The sequence below is a fragment of the Strix aluco genome, chromosome 21, assembly GCF_031877795.1.
Source record: "Strix aluco isolate bStrAlu1 chromosome 21, bStrAlu1.hap1, whole genome shotgun sequence".
In the NCBI taxonomy this organism is placed as follows: domain Eukaryota; kingdom Metazoa; phylum Chordata; class Aves; order Strigiformes; family Strigidae; genus Strix; species Strix aluco.
The window spans coordinates 6,519,769-6,545,092 of NC_133951.1; the positions used below are offsets into that span (position 1 = coordinate 6,519,769).

The 25,324-nt window shown below is 41.4% G+C and overlaps 2 protein-coding genes across 4 annotated transcripts in view; one reads left to right on the forward strand and one right to left on the reverse strand.

Annotated features, from left to right (window-relative positions):
* The window catches only part of MMD (monocyte to macrophage differentiation associated), a 45,321-nt gene extending 37,570 nt beyond the window's left edge, over positions 1-7,751 (forward strand). For both annotated transcript variants that reach the window (XM_074847321.1, XM_074847322.1), the window contains exons 3-7: positions 1,720-1,880; positions 2,719-2,793; positions 3,199-3,300; positions 4,102-4,171; positions 5,460-7,751. In XM_074847321.1, coding sequence (XP_074703422.1) covers positions 1,720-1,880; positions 2,719-2,793; positions 3,199-3,300; positions 4,102-4,171; positions 5,460-5,660 — 609 coding nt within the window. In that variant the 3' untranslated portion in view covers positions 5,661-7,751. The remainder of the gene's footprint in view (positions 1-1,719; positions 1,881-2,718; positions 2,794-3,198; positions 3,301-4,101; positions 4,172-5,459) is intronic.
* Positions 7,752-16,803: 9,052 nt separating this feature from the next.
* The window catches only part of HLF (HLF transcription factor, PAR bZIP family member), a 37,196-nt gene continuing 28,675 nt past the window's right edge, over positions 16,804-25,324 (reverse strand). Inside the window, exons 3-4 of one of the 2 annotated variants that reach the window (XM_074847023.1) lie at positions 24,067-24,287; positions 16,804-21,011 (exon numbers count right to left, since the gene is read on the reverse strand). In XM_074847023.1, the coding sequence (XP_074703124.1) occupies positions 20,796-21,011; positions 24,067-24,287 (437 nt within the window). In that variant the 3' untranslated portion in view covers positions 16,804-20,795. Of the gene's footprint in view, positions 21,015-24,066; positions 24,288-25,324 lie in introns of both variants that reach the window. The other variant, XM_074847022.1, reaches the window with a different exon arrangement.

The window sequence follows — 25,324 nt, forward strand, 5'->3', positions numbered from 1 at the left end:
GCCACATCTAATCAGTTCCTTGCTGTCCCGAGGGCTTCGGCCACACTTCAAACTGTGTGCCGTATGTGGAAAACAGGAGTGACTAATATCCTGAGGATGAAACACTTCAACCTTTCTTGAATTTGGGGGCTGTCCAAGATATGTACATGGAAATTTATGGTTTGTGATAAATGAGAAGCCAGACTGGCAGACTATTTTTGGCCTTAAAGTGCAGGAGGTCAACTTCCATAGTCTCATTACAAAAGTCGGAAAGTGTTTTCACCTCTGGTCCAAATGCTGTGGATATAGGAATGACATACTTTTCATTTCCATGGCTCTACAGCTTTTGGTGTAAATGTACTATTTTACAAAAAGGAAAAAAATATAATAGTAATGAAGCTACAGTTGATGTACTTCAGAAGCCAGAAATAGAAGCCACTTCCCCCCTGCCCAGTCTCTCTGGATTAACCAGGTACTTTTCAGATTCATTCAGTATACTCTGCATCTTCTGCACTGTAACTGTGATCAGAGCTTCAATTTCTTCTAGTCTGTAAGTAGATAAAGGACAAAGACAGTGCAGGCTGGACCAGAACTTTGCACTCTTAAGCTATCAAACCTGTAACGCAAAGCAGAGTTGCCAATTTGTTTAAACATTACTTGTTCCTAGCTTTATTGTTTAGCATGTGAGACTTGAGTTAAACTAGGAGGAATTTAACCTGTGAAATTTATTTACAATTCAAGTGAACAAATTAACATCTTAAGACACACTATAGGGCCTGGAAGGGAAGTTTTTAACTTAGAAGACTGAAAAAGATGTGCCTTCATAGTGGAAGGAGATGGGTAGAAATGTCTGAGCCAGCAGGTTCTTTTCTTTAAACACTTGTTGGACATGCTTTTTTCTTTTGCCTTTTTTTTTTTCCCCTAGTTTCTTTCTTAATGAGGCAAAGGTACATGATGTAATTTATTCTGGAAAGGAGTGTAGTTTTAAATGTTTATGAAGCTGCAGCCCACTTCTTAGATGTAGCATGTGAGCATGCTAATTCCATCATGATGTTCTGACAGTGGCTGTTTTGGAAGATCTGAATTAAAGCTGCCTGAGAGGGAGTTCGTAAGTAAAACAGACTTGGATACGCTGCATTAAAAGAACATCATCTTTGTGCATTAAGAATCTATTCATAAAAGAAGTTTGCAGCTTATTTATTTATGATATCTAAAACCCAAGTTCTGCAAAGCCGTTGTTCAATTCTCTTAACTGTGTACTGCTAAAGGCTTTATTTTTTCATGTGGGATTTAAATTTATTTTGGTCTGTCCTGTGCTCTGCCTCTATGCACAAGAGGTGGTTTAGATCCAAGCCTAGAGTTAGATCAAAACTTTTTTAAAACACAAAGCAGAAAGTGAAAATAAAAACACTGCTAAGACTTAGCAAATTCTTGCTAGTTCTTGTTTGTCTGATTTTGTGTCCTAGCTAGGGGAGCTAGTAACCTAGCCTAATACCATGCGAGAAGTTTATTACAAATGGGTGTAGCGTAAATGTCTGAGACGTTGTCGAAGTCTTGATGCTTGTGTGTCAACATGCAACTAAATGAAAAACTTGCTGTGGTTAGGGGCATGCCATCAAATGTCGTACATGTGGTCTTATATGGCCTACTGCAGTTCTGTCTGCCCTGCCGTGGCTGTACTGCAGGAGGTACTACGCTGGCTGGGAGCAAAGACTTAACAATGGCCTTTTGTTTTCTTAGTTCCTCATTGTTCCTGCAATTGTGGGTAGTGCCCTTCTCCACCGTCTTTCTGATGATCGATGGGAAAAGATAACAGCATGGATGTATGGCATGGGGCTCTGCGCGCTCTTCATTGTCTCCACGGTATTTCATATCGTTTCTTGGAAAAAGAGTCACTTAAGGTATCGCTATAAGATGTGTAAGACATTTTATTTGCATGTTCTGTGATGTTTTTCCATTGTATTTTTCAGTCAAAAACATGATTTTACAGAAGGCTGGAGTGGTACCTTGTACTGAATCATGAAAAACCACCCCTGTTTCTGTTGGGATAGTGAGCCAAGCTCATATACAAACAAACTTTAATGTCCTCTTTTTCACAAAGAAAGCGTGTGTTTTTCTAGGCCCTAGTGGCTCTTAATTCAGAAGTTGAATGGGAAAAACATAACCTAAGTGCGTGGTGGATACAATCCCATTGCAGAAATGAGAACACTGTCTGGGACTATGGCACGCTCAAATACTTTGAGGAACACAGAGTTTGCCAAGAGAGTTATAACACAGTAAGCAGCTAACTATCAGAAAGCCTCCTTGGGAGCAAGGCAGCAATAGCAAAACTAAAATGTGATATTTTTCTTTTTTTTTTTTCCCTTTCAATTTTATTTTTTTGGTCTCATTATGACTTCTGCATCATTCTGGGCCATAAATGGAATTTAACCAGTAGTCACTCAATAGTAACAGTTTCTGGATTAGGCAGAGTTGATGTGGCAGCTTTCTGCCTCCTTGCCAGAGAGCAGGATGCATGATGGGGTGGAGAAGGGGAGAGGAATGGAGGAGTGCTCATCTATGTGTCTCGCTTATGACCTCCTGAAGTTGAAGTCAGCTAAACGGTCTTCTGAATGCTTCTAAGAGGTTATAGAGCTGATGGTATTTTCCCTAAAGTAATTCCAAGGTGTGTCAGGAAACTGAGATGATACAAAAATCTTTCCAAAATCTGTGTTGGTGACTTGTTCTCTCTCTTTCTAGGACAATGGAGCATTGCTTTCACATGTGTGACAGAATGATGATCTACGTCTTTATTGCGGCATCATATGCACCATGGTAAGAAATCTGAAGCACAGCTTCAGAATTAAAGCTTTTTCCAATGTAAACAGTTTATCATTGTGGCTTTTCAAAATCTACAGGTATCACCTTGATGCAATTGACCACGTTCTGCATTGCAAAATCCAACATAATTTAATCTCCTGGGATTTGCTGAACAGAAAGTAGTATTAGGAAACAGCAGAAAGTAATTTATTTATATTCCAGATACTCCAGTTTATGCTTCCCTCGCATCAATGCAAACACACCTTCTGCCTGTGTATAGAATGTCCAAGTGTCTTCTCCCCCATCATGCCAAAGTTATAGCTCTGAATATTTATTTATTTTTATCAAGCCCTACTACTCTTGTGTCAGCATGGTTCATTCATTCATCACTTTTGTCTCTTGAAATCCTTGTACCTCCAGGTTAAATCTACGTGAACTTGGACCTCTGGCATCTCACATGCGTTGGTTTATTTGGCTGATGGCTGCTGGAGGAACCATTTATGTATTTCTCTACCATGAAAAGTAAGAATTATTATTTGCATTTAACTTTAAACTGAAATGAAAAGGTGGGGGCTTTCTTGCTTTCTGAGTGTTTATATCCAGCCTTTCACACATTTAAAGTAAGAGCTTTGAAACAGTGGAAATATGTGATGAGAATGATGCAAACTTACATCTTGTCAGAAGATAATTGTACTCACCCTGTCATAACATGTCTTTGGGCTATATTATTGTCTTCTCATAAAAGGGTGGGAGGGAAGTATCCGCTTTAAAAACTCTAACTTTTGTTACAAGAAAGCAGGAGTAAGGAACCAGTTGAAATTATGGCTTTCTTAAGCCCCTAATTTATTTAGCATTGTGTATAGATTATACTGCAACGTTATATTGCTTATATATGCTCATGTATATTGACTTCTGCTACCTTCTTGTTTTTGTTTTGAGATGCGAGTCCTTGAGTTTCAGATCTGAATTTTTGATCCTGCTTTCATTACTTACCCTCAGGGAGCAAGACCCAACTTTTTTGTTTTGGAGATGAGCTACTGAGGTTCTTGTCAAATAAGAAAATATAAGTTGTGACTCAGTGTTTTATTCTCACTACTACTTAATGCAAATTAATGCATCTAGGCACTATTTAGAGAAGAAGGTATTGCCTGCAACTAGCTTTATTTTTGTCATAAGACATTGATTATCTATCTGTATAGAAAGCTTTTTGAATAGTTTAATGGACCTGTGCTAGCATAAAATTTAAAGTATTTTCTTTTCTGTTGAAGGAAATGTTCATTCTCTTGTACACCTCCTTAAACAACTCAATTCATTCCTTTTTAGGTATAAGATCGTTGAACTCTTTTTCTATCTAGCGATGGGATTTTCTCCTGCTCTGGTAGTGACATCCATGGTAAGAAATGTGACTATTAACATCACAAACACACAAACTTTCCTTATATAACTAGCTTAAGTTCCAGTGCAGCTCGCTCTCTTCTGAAAAGATGTTAATTTCAGTCCACCATAACTGTAAACGTTTTCTGCAGAAGAACCAAAGATAGTCACTTATATTTTGGGTTTATAGTTTACATTTCAATGAAATGCTACCTTGTTTTGTTGAATCTGAGCCGCAGGGTCTAGAGAAAAAGAGCTTAGGTTCCAAATTTCACTTCTGCAGACAGTCACTTCTGAAAGGATATTGGACATCACAGTTCCGTTGCTTCCGTTTGAATAAAAATTATAAAGATGTGAAGCCTTAGCCTGTCAAGGAATGTTTCTAGATTTTACTATTTATGAACTTACTTAATGCCCACTTGTCACTTACAAATTGGGAAAGAAGCTTTTTCTTTATAAAAGTGGAGTAGACTCTGATAACACCTTGTCCTTTTTCTTGGTATATGTAAGAAAAATCTAATCAATTGATACTGTGGTCTGGACCAAGATGGGGGAAGTAAATTGACTCTTGCCCCTTTCAAAACTACTTAGGGGCAACAAAGCTAGAAGATTTTTGTCTCTTACTAGAGGCTTCTTATCAGTGAAGCAGGGGAAAATTGAAAAGTTGAGAAGTAGTTGAACTGTATTGAACTGATGCACTGTGTCTGGGGTACTTGATCTCTCAGTAATCGGTGCTTTTTCTTTTTAAAAAGCAAAGTTTCTTGGTGCATATGTGAAACATCCTACTCAGTCTTGTCCACCTCAAAACTTTGACATTTATTTATAGTTACATGTTTTAAATAACTTTGAATAACCCTCTCAGCTGCTAATATAAATCTGACACCTCTAAAGGTAATGCCTTAACTGTTCCATGTGAATGCTGGGCTATACCAAAACCTTGCTGGATGCTTCACCCAGCTAGTAGGAGTTGCTTTAAACTCACGCTTACGTGCGTGGGTAATTTGGTCTTCTTTTTCTCCATGTTTGTCTGCTCTGCTAATGAGCATGAAGCAAAGCATCAAACTTGTCTTGAGTTATCCAGCTATTACTTCTATAGTGCTACTGAGACATATTATATAAATGTGTTATTATATATTTCACAAAGTGTCATATAAATGTACTGGTTTGCTCATTTGCCCATCTGTCACATCCAAGATGTTCCGAGTTGACAGCAGCTTTCTTTTCTGGGGGGGGGAAACACTTTGTGCAAAAAAATACCCTTTCCCTCCTTTACACCCCATCCCTAATCTTTCCTTGTTAATTGACAGAGCAACACCGATGGACTTCAGGAGGTTGCCTGGGGAGGCCTGATATATTGTCTGGGTGTCGTGTTCTTCAAGAGCGATGGAGTCATTCCGTTTGCCCATGCCATCTGGCACGTGTTTGTGGCCACAGCAGCTGCTGTTCATTACTATGCCATTTGGAAGTACCTTTACAGAAGTCCTGCAGACATAATTCGTCACTTATGAGATATATCTATATGTATATATAGATAGATAGATATAAAATAATCTGCACTTGGCCTCTGTAACAGTATTATTTGACTTAAGGAATTTGGGGAAATTGGAAAATTGCACAGAAAAACTGCACTGACTTTGATAGTTCTCTGAACACAATTACTGTGAACTGATGTGTGTGTCCTGCAATTGCCCATCGTATGGCAAGTGCTGTAAATAACCAGGATACTGTACTGCAGTACCAAGAGTCCATTCCATGTTAGTAGAACTGGCTACCTGATGTTTACAAATAAATTTTGTATTCTAGTTTAATTTTACAATTTTTAACTACGTGAATTTTTCTAAATTAGTGATTCAAATGGTAAAGTCAGTGCAATAGCAAAAATGTAATTCTTTTGATTTGAAATCGGTTTCTATCACCTTTCCACTGGTCATTTATTAAACATGAATCACAGACAAATAATCTACTTTTACCACCCATTATCTTGGTATAAGATGACTTTTATAAAACTTTTTGTGTTTTTTATAAACTTTAAAAGTACGTTTATTGAACTGAAAACACAACTGTCATCTATGCAGTTACTTATGTTGCAAAATCTTGCAAGAAATGATTACATTCCACATACTGTACTGACAAGCAAACATTGTACCTCTTCCAAAGGTGGTATGGCAGGTGTAATTGTAATAACCACTTTTATGAACTAAAATCCAAATGTGATTCTGCTGAGTTTTAACATGATAGTATTGTGCTCATTTATAGTACCACTTAAACAGCACCTTAATTTGGCTTTATCCCCAATGGAAACGAAGTGCTTTAAAAGAAATAGTTAATGGGATTTTCTCCTCAAGATTCCCAGTTCTACTCCGTGCTGCCCAGCCAGGCAGCAGCTGGACGAAGGCTGAGTTACCGAGGGTCGGCAGTGTTAAGGAAGGTAAGGTGGACAGGTAATGGCCCCCCAGCCAAACCAGAGACTCAGCCATTTCTCCAGAGCGTGTGTACACATATCGGTGCTGTAATATTAAGGCTTGGATTTTCAAAGGGATTTAAATTAGCTGACAGAACCAGACCCCACCAACTTTTGTCGGGGTTGTTCTGTTGGAAGCTCCTGGTCAGAGCAGCAGGTACAGAGCAATTGCTGACCACTTTGAATTCGTGGTTATTGGTTCTTCACAAGCGTAGCCTTCCGGGCAGGAGAGCTTGAAGAACTTGTCATTCTGGGACTTAATACAGAGTAAAACTGGTCTTTAATTGTATTGCTGTCTTCCTGTACAGGAAAGCAAATGTGGTAGCAAGTCATGATTGTAGAACATGTGCGTTAAATGACCAGATGTAGAAGAGTCGTTGTAATACTGTTTGTCCAATAATTGTATCCTGTCCCACTATATAATGAATGTCTTATATTAAGATTGACTTTATCCTTTTTCTAATTTACTCAGTTTTTCATGTCAGTATTTAAAAACAAAACCAAAACGTGTTGCCTTTTTCAGATTTTGTTCTGGATATTGCCTGTCTGCAAACAATAAGTAGCAAGATAGGGATGTTTTTCAAGGTACCGTTTAATATTGCACCTAGATTTGCCAGTGGGTTGCATATTTTAGAACATATACATTTGTATACAGAATTTACAAGAGCGAAAAAATTTAAATTCAAGGCTTGAAGAATTGCTGGGTGGTGTTAGCAGGTGATTGGAGAAATGGCACCACTACAGCAGACTCATTAACTGCCCCAAAAGAGAACAAATGGAACATCTGGGCAGGTAATTCCTAGTACAACAGTCTCACACATCTGGATGCCTCAGTTTTTTAACATTGTGTCTATTTTAATATTTTCCACTTTTTGTGAGTTCATATATTTTGTTTAAATGCAGTACTGTTAAAACCACTAAAATACATGTAAAGGTTTTCTGTAGTCAAAAGTGAAACTATTGCTTGAATATGTTTGTTTTAATTTTAAGTTAATTTTTCATGGCATTGCTTTTTGGAGTGTTTGAAATGGTTTTTAAAAAAATTCAATTCACCAAAAATATTTTGAATTACTGTATTCTAGTCAATATGATATTGAATGTACTAGACTAACAATAAACATTTTGTGCAATTTGGAAACTGTTGTATTCTTGGTGGTTGGTTTTTTCCCCCTCCCAATACTTATGCAGGTAAGTGAGGGACTAACACTGTTGTCACTCTTGACACGAGAGATCCAGAATTGAACCTAATGACCCTCATGCTTGCTCAGTCAACTCTTTAAAATAAAAATAGTAGGAAAGATTGCAATCCAAATTATTCAATTTGTGGTACGGAAAAAAGTATATTTATGTCTAAATTCTAGTCAATATTGGGAACTTGCTACTTTCCTCTTTGTTGTTCTGGATCTTACACCATTATACCTCTTACACCATTATATACTGGGGTTTGTTTTTTTCAATTATATAATATTAAAATACATAATTTTGCTCCTATCCCTATAGGAGTATCATTGCATAAAATATGGACAAGCTGAACTAAAAATGCATTTCTTTCTGGAAAACAAGTATGCCAATTAGCCTTTTACTTTTTTTTTTCCCCCTGTGTCTAATTGCAGCTCTCCAGGCTGATTCCTCCCAGGAGTAACAATAGTGCTTTTTCCAGTAATGTCTGCTGCAGTAACAGAGATGTGATTTCTTTGTCTTCCTGACTTTTCTGCTTCTGTATTTTTTGTGCCTCTAGGTTTTAGAAGTGCAACAAGTACGCCGAGTCTAAATGAAGCAGTGATAATACATGCTTTGGTTTTGCAGTGGACCTTTCCAGAGGATGTCTAGGATGCAACAGGTACTATGAATACTGGATACTTTCAGTCTCATCACTTTTAGGTCGTATTTTTCTAGCACAATATTGTGTGCATCTAAAAAAATTCAGTTATCTGAAGGGATTCATTTAAGGATTTATTCTAGAGTGCACTTCTTCATATTGCTTTTTTTTTTTTAAATTCAACGACAACAAGGAATGTACAAAAAGTATTCATTTTTCTTTCTGTTAGGCTTCTTTTTCAATTCTGTCTTCCCCACATCCCTCTTATTTACTTGTGATTATGGTGAGGGATTGTATTAATATCTTCCAGGTCTAGGTAAGTAATGAAGCTCTTGCAAAGGAGGCGTGAGTGTCTGAACGTGGTTTTTGCAACCTTTGCCGTATTGATTTATGGTGTAGAAATGGGATACTTCAGAGTCTTTGAAACTGCTGGTTATCATGGCTCTCCAAAATTTTAAAAAGTTACCTAAATACCAGATCAGTGTTAGCAAACAGATGATTTAATTTAATGTGTTTTTACATGGTTTTGTTCTAATTAATTGTTTTTTGCCTGATCTGAGGCGCCGAGCCTGTGTCAGGCATGCCGTGTTCAGGTTGTTCCGTAGACCAGCAGTTCCAGTGTTGCAGCTGGATGGGGAACGTGCTTCCGAGGCTCAGGGTTATCGCTGCAGTAGATCAGAAATTGCACTGTGGTTCCTGACACGATTGTCACAGCTGGTCACTGAGCTCTTACATGCCAATATGTGAATTGTGACAATCACACAAGTGTCAGAGCGTTTTTAGAGCTGCTCCTTGGTGAAACGCTTGTGTGTCAGGGGCAGGAATGAGCAAGTTAAAGAGAGGATACTGAAGCTTTTTGTAGAGTGGTTTTTTTTTATTAAACCTCTTGCTTAAATGTCCCTCATGCTCAGGACCCCTACACAATTCTTTATTTAGGTCTGGTGTATCCAGCCACGTGATTTCTCTGGAGGCTAAGGCTGTCATGTTCACATCATGTGCTTGACTAAGTCTTTTCTCCATGCATTGCTGTTTTTAAAAGAATGCTCGCTAATTGCTTCACCATCAATAGGTGTCCTAAGATTAAAGCTAAAAATAGTGAACCAAAGGATGACCAGGATGGCAAAGCGGACGCTTGCCGGCTTCGCGGTGTGGATGCTTTTGGCCTTCCTGCCTTCCCTGTAATGCTGAGCAGGTTGCTTAGCTTGTGACACGGACTGGTATTCAGCAGCTAGAGGCTGCTCACTGTTATTCTTCTACTGTTTGAAAGTGTTTTATTCATCATTTATCTGAATAAATTCACTAAGCACTGTCAAATCCGGAAAGGGAACGTACATAAGACACCTGAAATGTTCGCTAGTGGCTATTTGGAAGGGTTTGGATGCTTTTAATTTGGTGTTGCAGCAGTGCTGGATGGGCTGGTGATATCCAACTGTGGCATAAGCAGTAGTGTAATGGTAACCCTGTGCCTGAGGCTAAACAACCCCAGGGGTCCTTGGTTTTGGATGGACTTTGCAGCCTGTTTTGAAAATTCAGCACAAAGAAGTTTTGAGGTGAAACACCCTCAGAGCATCTGCACCATGTACAACCTGAACTAATGGAGTAGTTTAGTCTTGCAGGTCCAACCTCTAGGGAGAGCAGTGGTTTCTTTAAAATAGGGTTTCCCAATTCCTGTTTGGGTAGTATTTTGTAGCAGGCTGTCATTTTGTTACTGAGCTGGGTGTCTGTTTGTTAGCTTGCTTTCACACCAGGTATCCTCCTTCCGTTTGTGGTGAGCCTGACTGCGAGCAGTGAGGGTGGTGGCAATGCTTGTTCCCTTTGTAGAACCAGGGCACTTGTTACTAAGGATAACCTGGGGAACCAAAATGCTCTTGCAGAAGGCTAGTGGTGAAGCCAGCACCAGTTTTATAAGAGAAGTTACATCATTGACTCTAAGGAGGCTAGTGTGCTCTCAGAAGATGGCTTTATTGCTTAGCAGCATGAGTCCTGCTGGCGATGGGTTTGGGTGCCCAAATCCTTTAGGTGCCTTTGAAAATCTCCCTTTAATTTTCACACAGGTGAAAAGGCGTTAGTAGAGATCTGCTGAATTAGTGGCTTTAGCTCCAGCAGACGCCTCGTGGCTTTCTGGTGTGTGGTGTTTGCTTCCAGGAGTGACGCAGAGGTGTGATGTGCAGGCAGTGACCAGCCACAGGATGCGGCTTCTGTGACATGGTCAGGCAGTGACCGAGCCTTGTCTCGACAGGACATTCAGAGCAGACCACAGGATGTTTGGATGGGGAGCTGTACTTAGTGAGGGTGTTGAAACACTGAAACCCAACCCACAACACCTACTGAACCTGGGGAACCCGTGGTACATTTGGCTTCAAAGAGCAGTGATTTAGTAGCATCATAAATGCTAAAGGATTGAACATCATTGCTGTGGGAACTCAACCATCTTCTCAAATTAAAAACCATGCTCTTGGGAAGCTGAGGATTAGTTTAGGAAGGGAATATGGTTTGGGCTTTTTTTTAAAGATCTGTCTTCATATATGAACATGTTTGACTGAATGAAAATGGCTTTTGTCTTGAAGCTGATGGTGGTGCTGAGCGGCTTAATCAGCCTTTTGCTAAATCAATGAAAATAAAGCTTGAAGGGACTCAGATATTTTTAGCCCATCCTCTGCCTGCAGGCAGGACGAACTCTGCCTGTCATTCCTGACGTGCTTGTCCAACATGTTCTAAAAAGCCTCTAACAATGGGGATTTCACAATCCTCCCAGGCAGTTTATTTCAGTTTCACCCTCTGCCCTCTTAGACTTTTTTCTGCTGTCCAAGCAGTATTTTCTTTGCTGTAATTTAAGCCCATTACTCCTTGTCCTGTCTGCAGTGGGCTCAGAGACAGCTTTTGTATAGCTGGAGACTGTCACTTCTTCCCTTGCTTTTTTCTCCCCCAGATTTAAACAAACTCAATCCCTTCAAATTTTCTTCATGGCCACCTCATTTAACAGGGCCAGTGGGGTGTTCCAGTGACTTCAGACACTATTCTCCCAGCTGATAATGTGACACAGGGACGTGAGAAATTAGTGACAGTGCAAAAGGAGGGAGAGGTGGAAGCAGGAGCTGTAATCCCGTGTTTCAGGAGAGAGGGACAGTGAGCCTGGAGCAGGATATCCCCCAAAAACCAGTGGAGAGCCGAGAGGGGAACCGCTGTGGAGGAGAAATCAGCGCCTCCTGGGGCACAGCATCATCTTGGGAGGAGGCAAGTCCCTGAGGGACCGGGCAGAGAAGGAAAAGGGAGCGATGCTGACAGGGGAGGGGGCTGCAAATGTCACTCAGCTTTCGTGCAGCCAGGGGAGTGTGACAGCAACAGGCACCACAGATAGGGTGTGGCTTCTGGCCCTGTGGCTCAGGGGAAACAGGGGCTGGGGCCAAACACCGGGAGCCTTCAGAGCACCTTGCCCTCGGCCTAGCCACAGCCTGGGGCTGTGCACTGCCCGGCTGGGCGAAGGCTCAGCAGCGAGGGCGAGCCTGGAGCTGGGAGCTCAGCACCCACCCATGCTGCTGCAACGGGCTGGGTAATTTCTGTAACGTGCCTTGGCGAGGGGCTGCATGCCTGCGGCCGGGTCCTGCTCCAGCCAAAGCGCTCCTCTCCCTGCTCTGCCATCCCCCGCATCCCGGGAGAGCTGCTTTTCCTCCTTCTTAGCATTTTTGTTCTGGTTATTGGGGGTTTTTTATTGTTGTGTAAGTGGGGGGTTTTGTTGAGGTTTTTTGTTTGTTTTTTAAAATGAATTCTGATTTGCTTTACTTTCCGGGTTTTTTTTTCTAGGATTTTGATGCAATCTCTCACCCATCCCCCTGCTGTGCTTCCTTCCCACAGAGCTGCCAGCAGCGTCTCCAGGACAGCCCCCTGTGTCCTGCCTGGGCTGTGCTGGGGGTCCCACAGACACACACTTGCTTCCATCCAGTCACAAAGCGCTCACCAGGCAGCAAATAACCTCCCACTCCAACCAAGGTCAGTCCCTGGTGGCACAAGCCGGGCTCAGCCTCCTGCCCTGGTGACTTGGAGCAAGGGAGATGCTGGCACTTGCCCTCAGCTGTCACAGGGTGACACGGGCCAGCACAGGCGAGTGCCCGGGCAGCAGCGAGTGCTTTGTCCGTCGCTTCTGCACTGAAGGGGAGTGGGTCTGACCCTTCGCCACAGAAACATGCAGTGGGGTGCTGGAAACGAGCAGTGCCCTGGCTGGGAGCCTGGGCTGGCCCGCCGGGGCCCGGGTCCAACATTTCCTCACTAAACCTTCCAACACCCAGCAGCATCCTCTGGCTCTGTGCCAGGTAAAGCTGTTGTTTATTTGCAGGGGAGGTGGCTGCAGCCTCTGGGCCATCTCAGCAGCGCAAATTGCCTTTGCAATCCCATTCTGCAACCCTGGCTGCTGACTCTTCCAGCCCTGGCCTGCCGGGCAGGGCAGGGGAGGGCCCAAGGGGCTGTGAAACCGTAGCAGGGCAACAGGACCCTTCCCTGCATGGGCATCGCTGCCTCTCCTGCCCCACGCCACGTGGGACATCCCACCTCACATCCTCCGGGGCCACTGGGTGACCAGCTCATCTGTAACACGGCAGCAGGGGCTGGGGCTGAGACACAGCGCCGAGGCTGAGCAGGTGAACGTGTCTTTTCCCCGACGTGATGTTTCTGTCTGAAGGCTGCAGAGGTGGAGACTGAAACAGAGGTGAGAGGAATAAGATTGCTGGGCCAAAGTCTTTGTTGGAAGAAATTCTGTCGTTTCCTCAATCCGAGGTGAAAGTTGGCTATTGACTGCTGTCTACAAGTGGGGCTAGTTCTTGTATTTGCAGTTAAAATGGAGTTTACTAATATGCAAAATGATTGAACATCCTCCTCTTAAGGCCAAACATGTTTTACACTCCCAAACGGCAGCTGATGCTGCCCCTGTTCCCTGGCCCGGGCACACGAGCACCCCAGACGGTTACAGCCCCCCGCTGTCTCACACCGGGGTGCTCCGGGAGAGCCCTGTTGCCGTCAGGGTGAGCGTGTGCCAAAGCCGCGGGGCTGACGGGTGATGCTGCGTTTGTCCCCTATAGCCGGTGACATTTTGGTCTGTGGCCCCGCAGCCCCTCGCTGTGGGACTGGGCGAGTCCCCAGCCGAGCGGTGTCACGGGGTCTCTTACCCCGCTGCAGCGTCTTGGAGGCAGAAACGCCCGAGGGAGGATATATCGGATATTGAGGAGAAAAAAACTGCTGGTGGTTTTGAGCTGAGCCCAGCGCTCCGGAGCCGTGCGCGGCTCTTGTCTGACCCCTTGTGTCGGCGCTGCCCGAGGGAGCCAGGCCGAGCCCACGGTGAGGGGCGCTGCGGGGCCAGCGGCGGGGTGCGGCGGGGAGCTCTGGGCCGTTGCAGAGATGCCGCTCTGCATCCGTGCCCTGGGACAGCCCCTGGTTCTCTCCCTGGGCTGGCAGTTAGGGGGTGGTTAGATGGAAACATGAAATGCCGGCATGTAGCAGAAGCACACCCGTTGTTGTGCTCAGGCATGGGGACAGCATGGGTGCCAGGCAAGCTGTGGGTACAGCTGCCTGTTTATTTTGCTCCTCAATAATTTTTCTAAGCAACTGGGCAAACTTAATAGAGGGTTTAAAGAGTCTCAAAGATTCTTAATTCTCACAGGTTTCATGAAAAGTGGGACTTGAGTAAAAGAAACTAAAAAGATAATACCTAAAAGGGCTGCAAGGCACCCTTGGATGTCCGAGAGCTGCCGGAGGGCCGGGGCTGTGCCCGGCGAAGGGGATGCCTCAGGGAGGGGCGCTGGGCACCCACCACCCCCGTAACATATGCCATAGGAATCAAGTAAATGCTGTTACATATGCTCTATGAAAGTATAATTATTGGGTTTATATCTATAACTAGCTGTGTGTGTACAGATACACACAGACACAGGTGAGTGTGTGCGTTAGAACAAATACACTTTGTGTCTCATATCACATTTATGAAAACCCAGAACTTCATAATAATAAAATCTATATATTTTTAAATATATACAAAATAGAAAAGTTTTTAAAAATAAATGTAGCTAAATATGGTATATGAAACCATAATTTTTTAACCTTTATCTAATGCACATTATTTTATATGTGTCTGTGAGTGAGAGTGTCTGTAAAAATAGATCTTTTTTTTAAAAAGATACCTTTCCTGGGTACGTATACACACACATACATGCACGGGAGAGACCGAGAGTAACGGTGAGTGCTTCTCTGTTATTAAAACAGGTATTTGGTGCATAATATATACTATATATTTAAACCTAGACCTTTATATGTTAGTGAAGATTATTTTTATATGCATCTTCATATTAAAAAAAAATAAAATCGTTACATATGCTATATAGAAATTAATTATTAAATTTTTATATGACTAGACAGACACGGGGATGGTGAGGATAAGAGGATTGCGTGTGTGTGTGTGTGTGTGCGAGCACTTATGCATTTGTCTGTGTTATAACAAATACACTTTGTGCATAATATGTAATGTATATTAAAATGGGCCTTTATAGCAATAAAATATGTAATTATAGACAGAAAAATATGAACCTAGATTATTAAATTCTGCTGATTATGCTGTATGAAAATATAATTGAATTTCTGTCTGTACATACAACAGTGTATAGGTATAGAGGGCTGTAGCTGTAGACACGGCTGAATGGGTGTGTGTGCGTATTATGACAAATCTTGTGTGTAAGAGCTTTTGTCATAAAAAGACCTTTATAACTAATATAAGAATATAACACTAAAAGAATCTTTTAAAATATATATTATAAAGCTATATTCAATTAGTAAATTCTGATATACTATATGAAATACAATTATTAACTTCATGGCTCTATAGACAGGCGGAGAGCGAGCGCTAACGGCTGTGTGTCTGCAGGCAGCGTGGGAGGAAGGCAAGCACCTCTGCGGGTGTGGTTGGCTGGTAGAGTACATTTATTTGTGCATAACTTATACAGTCAAAACAGGCCTTTATAGCAATAAAATATGTGTGTATATAACAAAAGATTAGAAGCATTTACTTTATTGATATAACTTTATAATAGCTGTTATGACAGTCTAATTAGGCGATCTCTAGGTGCATGGCTGGCCAGAGTAGAGCGCTGTATGTGCACATGGAGACACACACAGGGCTGCGTGTGCATGTGTGCATGTGGATTAGAATGACTGTAATCTGTGTCTCATTAAAACTAGACCTTTACACTAAAATCTACTTCCAAAGTTATTTGTATATTTTTATATATATTTATAAATATATAAAAACAAATTCTGCTAAGTGTGGCATATGAAAAGGTAATTTTAAAACTTTTTTATATATTTTAAAATATGTATATTAAAATATATCCCTTTATATATATTAGAGATATATGAAAAAACTGAGTGCATGCACACACAGGGGGACTGAGCAAGAATGTGTCTGTTATTAAAACGTCTATTTTGTGCATAATATATACTATATATTAAAACACAGACCTTTATATGTGTATGATGTCACCATCTGTATCTCACACCGTATCCAGCGCTGTGGCTGGACAGAGAGAGCAGGAGAGAGAAGAGCACAGGCATAGGCACACACATGTGTGTACAAGCACACACGTGCAGTTTTTGCACATTTGTGCATACATGTGCATGTGTTACAGCAAATATACTTTAAGCATAACATATATAGTAAAACCAGGCCTTTATATCAATGCCCTCTACAGCTGCATGTGTATACAGATACGTATCAGATACACATGTGTTAATGCCTAACTTGTATAGTGTTAGTGCTGTTACACTGATTTTATGTAGTGTATATAATGTATATATCTAAAAGCACGTAGTATATATTATCTATAAATACTAAATATAATGGAGCTTAAAATCAGTTATTTTGTATACTAGAAGAAAAAATACCTCTTAATGTGCAGCATTTTTATGAATGTATTACTCTGCATTGTTAATACACATTCACCTCATGATCTCTATGTAGATGTTGTACTGATGTAATATAGCTTACACTGTATCATTTTAATACTCATATATTATTAGATATAAGTAAAATACATAGTAAATAGCACTGAGGATCCTACAGTTAAAAGTATATGATCTATGCTAACTACACACCTGCTGTGCTCACACCCAACAGTTACCCCCCGCAGCCGGGATGCTGCTGTGGCTCTGGGGCAGGCTGGGGGCCATTTGCACCCCCAGTTTCCCAGGGTCTGTCCCCTTGCTGGGGCACAGCCTGCGCTGGAGGCTACGGGCACTCACAGACCAGCATTAGTGGGGAGAAAAGTCAAAATATACCCCCCTGACCCTCCCAAATGCCTTCAGCCCAAGATCTGACACACCAAAGCAAGCACACAGGTGAGAGAAGAAAAATTTAAAAGTTTATTAAACATTAAGAAGAACAGACAAAAAAAAAAAAAAAAGATTTGGGCTGAACAGCATACAGGATGCAATCCATTTCACATCATACAGTTAATTTGATCTTATTTGTTAAACTTGTACTTAAACAGATGCTGTCTTGTGGTGTTGCCAGAAATACGATGGTTGATCGCTTGTAAGTTTTGATACACTGTTTTTCTTTTCTTCACATAAAAAAAAGTCAACAAAATAAAAATAAACTGCACAGCTCTATTGTAAATTACATGCAAAAATAGTTTTAAAGCAATAATTGGGGTTATTACAAACCCACAGAGGCAAGATATTCAAATGCCAGGGGTCCTGTGGCACTGCTGAACTCATCCCACTTCCCCTGCAGGTAGAGGGAGCGTTTGTGCTGGTCTGTGTACAGTGAGTCAAGCACGAACCCTCACTCAGGCACCGCCCTTTCATCTTGAATTTCTTGCTTTTGTGGATTCAAGTCAGAACTTTATTTCCATGGTGCTAGGTTTAGTGACCTCAGCACGGTTCAAAAGGAAAAAAAAATAATCCACCCCTGCTTCCTCTGCTACGGGCTCTCCCACGGAGAGCCCCAAGGTGCTCATATTCACAAATACATCTCAAATTCAATTTCTTTTTAGAGGGCATTCTTTTTTAAAAAGAAAGAATTCATTTCTAAGTTTCAGCAAAAACAACAAAAGAAGACAAGCATTTTACCAATGCTTATGGTTTAATAGAGGTCAGTGAATTATTTAGACACGCTATTAATTATTCTGCAAATATATATATTTCTGTTTTTATAAAATTACAATTTCATATACCTACAAGCTCCTTCATGAGCAACAAAGCCCTCAGCGGTGTGGTGAGCCCAGCTAAGCTGTCCCTGGGAACTGGCAATGAGCTGAACTCCTTTATTTATTTGTTATTGTTACTTTGGGGAGACAGCCTGGTTAGAGAACCTGTTTGTTTTTTTTTCCCAAGTTTAGCCCACATACTTTTTTCTTCTCTCTTTTTTTTAAGGGTGGGCTTTTTGGAGGAGCCAGGGTCCCCAACTGCTGCAGTCCCCAGGGCTCCTCAGGCCGTCCTCACCCCAGGAAGGAGCAGATGCCAGGTGCCCCTTCCTGCACTCGGGCACCTCTGTGCTCCTCTGTGGCCATCACTTCATAGATCTGTGATATCCAGCCTACAAAAACTACAAAACCTCCCACTCCTTCCTTGCCCAAAGAAACCAAGTAATTTTCTTTCAAGCTACCTTCTACATTTTAAAAAAAGTTCTGTGGTGACAATGCACCCGAGGGAGGGCTCCAGCTCGGCAGGTACCAGCTGAGCTCACACACCCCACTCCTGCTGTTCCCGCGTCACCCCAGGAATGACCAGCGGGAGGGCAAGTGTAAGCTGGTGCAATTTGCTACGTTGCTGCTCAAAGTGTATCCAGAGCAGCGGCTGGCTGAGCCCTGCCACAGTCACACTTCTTCCAAATGAAAAAAATAGTTTATTTGGTAGTGGCTCTAGCAGGCACAGCGACTTGTGCCAAACACTGTCAGACTCAGCTCTCCACCCATGCATCCAGCGGCTTACACTGACCTTTAGAAAATAACTTACTATGCTTTGAACTTTGCTGCAGCACATGGAAATTCAATTTGCTGAATAAATGGTCCAAAGGCAAGTACTGCAAGTTAAGGGACACTGACAAGTCAGGTATGTTTGAGGAGAAATACTGGAAAAATGCCATTGATGCGAGGGTATTTTTAATGCTGCACAAAATGCTGAGTCCTTTGTAACAATCTCCTGAAGCATGATTAATGATTTAATGGAATGAACAACACTTTTATAATATGAAAATAATGTCAAATCACTTAGAAAACTGTGAGCAAGACATGTAGCACCATATTTTCCTCACGTTAATAACCGTATGCAGTACATACAACTGTATACATGAACAGAGCTTTTTATAAAAAAAATTTCAGCTGGAAACAGATTCTAGCAGCAGCAGCAGATTAGAAATGACTGTGAGTTTGTGTTATATATTATTTTTCTGCCTTTACAAAATATTGTATTGTCCAATCAAGAGTTGACTAAAATCCATGTTGTGCTTTGTCCCTATTAAACAGTTTCTTTATGTGTTTCTGATGGAAAATAATAAAGTGTCTCTTTTTCAGTAATATGGAACATCCTGGAAAGCCATATTACTTCCATAAAAATTTAATTTAAAGCACAGAACACGCCGGTGTGCCAGTGGTAGGCTTAAAATATTAAAGATTTAAAAAAAACCCAAAACAACCAACAAACCCCTAAGCATTTCCTTTCTGTACAATAATGGAGAATATATATCTTTGCTATATATTTTAAACATGGAATAGCTTTTTCTTTTTGCTATATATATGTCTTTCAAAATACATTGTCAGTATTTGTACTTGAAAAATACTGTACAAAACAAACATACTATAATTATTCTGTATAAACTTTATACATTTTATAATATCTATCCTTTTGGTCTATAGTAAACACTTAGATTGATTGGATTAACCACAGTATATGACAACACCATCCCCTTCTGAAATACACCAGTGTCTCTTACATTCATTTTTCAGAAGTCCACTTTAGATTAGAACATACGTGTTCAAAAGCAAATAGAGAGTTTAAAACAATAAAGTTCAGAACCATCAGTTCATGTCACACTCAAAACAACAATCACTAGGAAAAATGGGCTTTGCAAACCAGTGACTTCTTCTAACTGAATAAAAGTGATTTTTAAAACAGCAAGATATAGTCCACAGAAAATATATTACAAAACATGGGAAAAACAACTGAATTTAGGTATTTATTTAATTTTTAATCACAAAATGGAACTTGAAGAAATGCATAACTAACTGAAAACAGAAAAGCCCCTCTGATTTCAACATCGGATCTGATTTGATACTAATAATTTTGTTCTCGTTTCAACTAATTATCCTGCTTCTTATACATGCGCTCCCCATAGCAGGGATAGAATTAGCATGCTCACGTTAATGTGTCTTTTACTTTTTAACTTTTTGTTAAAGACATTAAAACGCCTGTCGGGTAGGGAAACCATCCTACGTCCACTAGGAACATCCGGGCAGCATGCGCGCTAGCGTACAATAGGATTATTGCTTCAGGTACAGACAGTGCAAAATACACACTCTGTGCTCTATCGCTAGTACTCCTACCTACCTGGGGTGTGGAAATGAAAGGAACCTTAATAGCTATAGAGAAGCCATTATGGGATCTATAATGAGTATAGCTAACTCAGTCTAACAGCACTTTAAATCTGAAGACAATTATCACCAAAACTTAAAATACAACAAAAGCAATCTATAAATTAATATTTCTGCAGTGTAGTACTAAATTATTATTTGTGCATTTTATTAGCATGTTAACTTTTCTGATTAGACATACTTAACAATAGCTTGTTACTCTCGAAAAAACTGAGATCTACTTTTTTTTTCTTTTTTCTTTTTTTTTCCTTTTTTTATAATTTATACTGGGATCTTTCCAAGTAAATCAGGAGGATGGAACTGGTTACAATAACATAAAAACCCTACTCTGAAGCAGCACTGAAAAAAATATAATAAAAAGCTTACTATGGCAGTTCTCAACAGTCCAGGTAAAAATGTGGCACCCTTCGAAGAGGGCTTCATAAAAATGGGAAGTGCTGAGATGCATGCGCACGCACACACACACGCACATGCACACACACACATATACAGACGTGTGAACACACATGTGCACACATACATAGGTACACGCATACGCAAACAAAAAAAAATTAACGTAAGTCAGTTTTGTTTCTGCTTCTGGTAAAGTGCTGAAGACAGAAAGGTTGGTTTGGGCATGGTGCTATCAAACAGGAAACACATTGTCCATCTATTCAAATGCCAACCCGCAACAAAAAAAGAGAAAAAAAAAAAAAAAAAAAAAAAGAAAAAAGAAAAAAACCCACTCCCCCCCTTGGATTTACAGGGGGCCGTGTCGAGCTTCGTACTTTGCAAGGACGTTCTTGCATTTGCCCAGCTCTTTCCGTAAGTCGGCCACCTCCTGGCGGAGAGCCGAGTTCTCCTTCTCCAGAAACGAGGCGCGGATGGCGATCTGGTTCTCCTTCAGCCGGCGGGCATCCCTCGATCGCTTAGCAGCCATGTTGTTCTTTCTACGCCTTGCCCAGTATTTGTCATCCTGCTCATTAAACACAGAAAGAAACAAAAAAGATATTAGATTTCAGTAAACTGAGCAGCCACCAGGATGTGCTCTTAGCCACAGCCTCCGGACCCGGGATGACTTGACTCCGCACTCTTCGCTCGCCTGGCCCAGCAAGCCCCGGCAGAGCCAGGCACTGCTGGGACAGCAGTTACAGATTTACATGGCATAACACATCCAGGGAGCACAGATGCTTGCGCATGTTTCTGTCAAAATGTTTATGGTAACCCCCTCATCCTCTTGACTGTGAATTCCTCCAAGGAAAAACGAAGCAATATTCCGGTGGTACAATTCATCTCACATGTACGCTGACCTAGTTAGCACATCCACCTTCGCATGTGGTGACTCACTCTCTGCCGGTTGCTGGAGCAGTGCTAATTACTTCTTGTATGTCCCTGCTCCTCTTCTCTGCCAGCCAACACCTGGTTCACTCCCTCTGTGGTATAATCCACTTCGTCTACCATTCAGCTCTTTCCCTCTGTTCAGAGCTCTGGCTCTGCAGAGTCCCAAGAGGATTCCTTGGCACAACAACAATGGCTGCTCTGGTACCATCCATGAAGAGATTAGTACAATAGGCTTTGACCATAGAAAAAAACCAGCATTTGCCAGAATTAGGCCCACTAACCTCTGAAGTTTCATAAACTAACACACTCCCAAAGTGTTATCCCTAAAGACTAGCCTCTAGGAGCTCACCTTACTGCATCGGTGCATCAAAGGCTCCAAGTAACTATTTAATTTTACCTGATTTTTCAACTCTTCCAGTGAAGTGGCCTTAAGTGAAACAGCAGCTTCAATGTTGCTTTGAAACTGAATTAAGTTCTAGAAATTTGGAACAACTCAGTAAATACAAAGAGGGCAGAATCTCTCGTGAAAGGCAAAATTCAGTCCCCTGCAGAGCAAGAGGGATGCAGCCATTCAACCTGCAAGTTGCCTGGTCCGGTCATACAGCTCAAACGTCCCCTCCCAAGTCATCCCCCACGTTACAGGTTTACACTTGCTTGTGTGGCTCTCTCGTTTCACCCAGCACAGCAGCACATCCACCACGGGCACAGGAGCCATCTGCCCCGCGCTGCGCTGAACAAACACCCCAGCGCTCCTCTGGCTGGCAGCGTGACACCAGGCCCAGTGCTGCTGCTCCGCGTCTTCTCCTGCTGCTTGCGTAAGGCAAAGCGAGAGCAAAACAACGGCTAGAAGTGCTCCAGAACTGCTTTATATTACTTTAGCTTAACAAGGTGTGCAGCAGTGTTGATTTGGAGCCAGCATATCTCTAAATTGTCTTCACCTGTACTTAGATGGGACCCCCAAAAATCCTCTAAAAACAAGTATGCAGCAAAAAGCTATGACCCAAATCTTGTTATAATTTCCCATCTCATTCCACTCCATAAAAATCAGCTTTAAGCAATTTATTAGTGTGCCACCTAGGCTTCATCCCTCTTTATTTTAACAAATTGCTATGGCAAATCCCTTAATCCAGGCCTGAAAGAGGTAAGGCTGGCATTTCAACATCACATGCAACCCAGAGACGATTGACTGGTCTAATCTGCTTACCCTCCCCCAGAACTCAACAGCCGGTCCACATGCCAGGGCAGAAGCAGCACTTGGGTCAAGCACTCTGAAATGAGCCAAGGGCAACTGAAGGGATGATCTCAAGGAAAGGAGAGACCCTGAACTTCTAGTTCAGGCTGAAAACTTATGTGCTCCACTGCTGCATGCAAGACACTGGTATTTTCCACCTTGGGCACGGAGTAGTCCAACTGCACCTTTGGCAGAAGTTTGCTTTGATGAGTAAGGATACTTGGAGATACCACAAAATGATGAATGGCACTAAGCAGCAAACTCCAGCCTCCTTACACCCACACAGCCACTCCTGTACCGAACACCTCTTTAGACAGACCTCTCAGCACACTGCGATGCCAACAGAGCATCCCTGGTAGTAAAATTTGCCCATGTAAGTAATGGCATGGTGCAGATAAACCTTCCGAAACGAAAGCTGAGGATACTACAAAGGGACAGCAACACAGCACCTGAACACTAATGGAATTGTGATTTCTGTACTTTTAACTGCACAACAGTACCCTCAGGGATAAAAATAGCGAATAGCATCAGCGTCTTTCCCTAATGCTATCAATCTGGTGTAAACACATGGCATCCCAGTCTCTTCGCACGTGCAGCCAGGGATTCCCACCGACTCCAACAGGCTTTCAGTCTGCGTCTCGGCGGGGCAGCAGCAACAGTGGAATGAAGTTCTGCACTGACTACCTCTGATAAGAAAGATCCTCTGGGAAATCACATACTGGGAATAGAATTTTGCAAATAATGACAATTTTCACAGCTGTTTGATAAGATGAATCAGTTCATCAATTTGTTCTGCTCTCTTCATGCTACTTCGTCTTCACATCTCAGAAGCAGTGCTCTTTCTCTATAAATATTGTATTATTATTATATACTTAAAATATTGTATTAAAATACACTTCTCAGCAGAATCATTTTGTTCAGTTTTCCTACAACTAGTGTAGATTCTTTCACCTAGAATAGTAGTGTTTACCATAGTGTTCCCGTTCATTATTAAACACAGAGCTAAAGCAACCTTCAAACAAGACACAATATATTCCATTCTGTCATTATCAGGGATCTCCGTGGACCCTGTAAGAGATGGATCCTTCCTTGAAGAATTCACAATCTATGCTGATGAGACAGACAGAGGATGGATGAAAAGGAAACATGATCAGACTGTTTCGTAAGTGGGAAATATGGGACAAAGTAAGTTGTTCCAAGGTCACACAGGAAGTTTATGGCATACAAAGGAAATGAATATTGATCTCATGATCATGATCTCATGTTGCATAACTAATATGGGACACCCTTCTCTCAGTCTTGTTCAGAACCATCAACAGTTTTATTCTACAACAAAGTCGTATTTAGTTTGGCAGATTTACCTTACATGAGAAAACAGATTCATGCTCCAAACCTATTATCTCAGAGAGTAACTGTCATAGAGTCTGTAGGAACAACGTTGTCACCAGTTCCAATTTACCTTCAGGTCATCTGGAATGAAGACTTTGCGAGCTTTCTTAATCATCGGCTGTGGTTTCAGCTCTTCTTCAGAGAATTTGCGCTTACGAGGGTCAAACATCTCCTGGCCAGGAATACTGGAAAGAGCAAGATCTGCAGGGTCAGGTTCGTAGCCAACAGGAACTTGGATAGTCTCAGGATCAATGGGACTTGGTGTGTTTCGGTTTGCTGGCAAGATCTGACCTACAGAAATAAAGGATAAGTTCAGCTATGTATGTTAGAAGAAATTTTGTTAATAATATCACTGAACCCGGATTTTAGAAAATCTCTAAATACTTTACAAACAATAATTCTTTAAGATTTCACTGTAAATTTGGTATCTACTCCTGCTAAATATTAGGTTGTCCATTTCGTAGGGTGCATATTCAGACCCAGACATGCTCACGTCATTATTTTCAGAATTGGTTCCTAATTCTGGTTGCTGATCTCGGATGCCCGCATAAGATCACTGAACGCAGCACTGAGTTGCACCAGACTGCAGGCAGAAGATATATTGCTCCAACCCATGCCACTTCATTAAGATCAGATCCTCAAGAACAAATCATAACTACTGTCATTTAGCTCCAATTTATCCACCACACCGTAATCCTTCACAGTTTCCTCATACACTGATTTCTTCATATATACCTTTGAGGGTATGTTTAGTTTACAGTCACACAATGTATAGTACAGTATCTCATGAAAATGTATTTTCAAACTGCTGAAGCCCTCCACTAAGGAGACTGCTATTTTCTATGAAATCTTACTGGTAATAATCTAAAAGACAGTGAAGGAAACTAGCAACACAACAGGCTACAATGACTACTTAAAGATGCTCTGCAAAAATTAAAGAACACTTATTTATGCTACATTGCTCTTTTATGTTATATAAAATGTAATGAAAAGGAGCCTATCCACAGAAAATAATGATATCCCCCAAATTTTCTTTATTAATCTTAAGACACAGGCTTCAAGATCCTACAGCACCAATTCAGGCACCATTCCCACTAAAAATCCAATTTAATATCTCAACTAAAGGTTCCAAAAATAGGATCCTAAAGTCAGCTGCCTAAACATGGACTATCCCCAGGGGCAGAATTTTCAGGAGTTTTCACATGCCTCAGAAGTAAAAGCCTCACAGACTTCAGAGGGAAGCAGATATTCTTTTATAATTCTGGCTCTTAGCTAATTCACTTTGACTTTAAAGGTACGACGGCTTTCACAATAACTACACAACCATC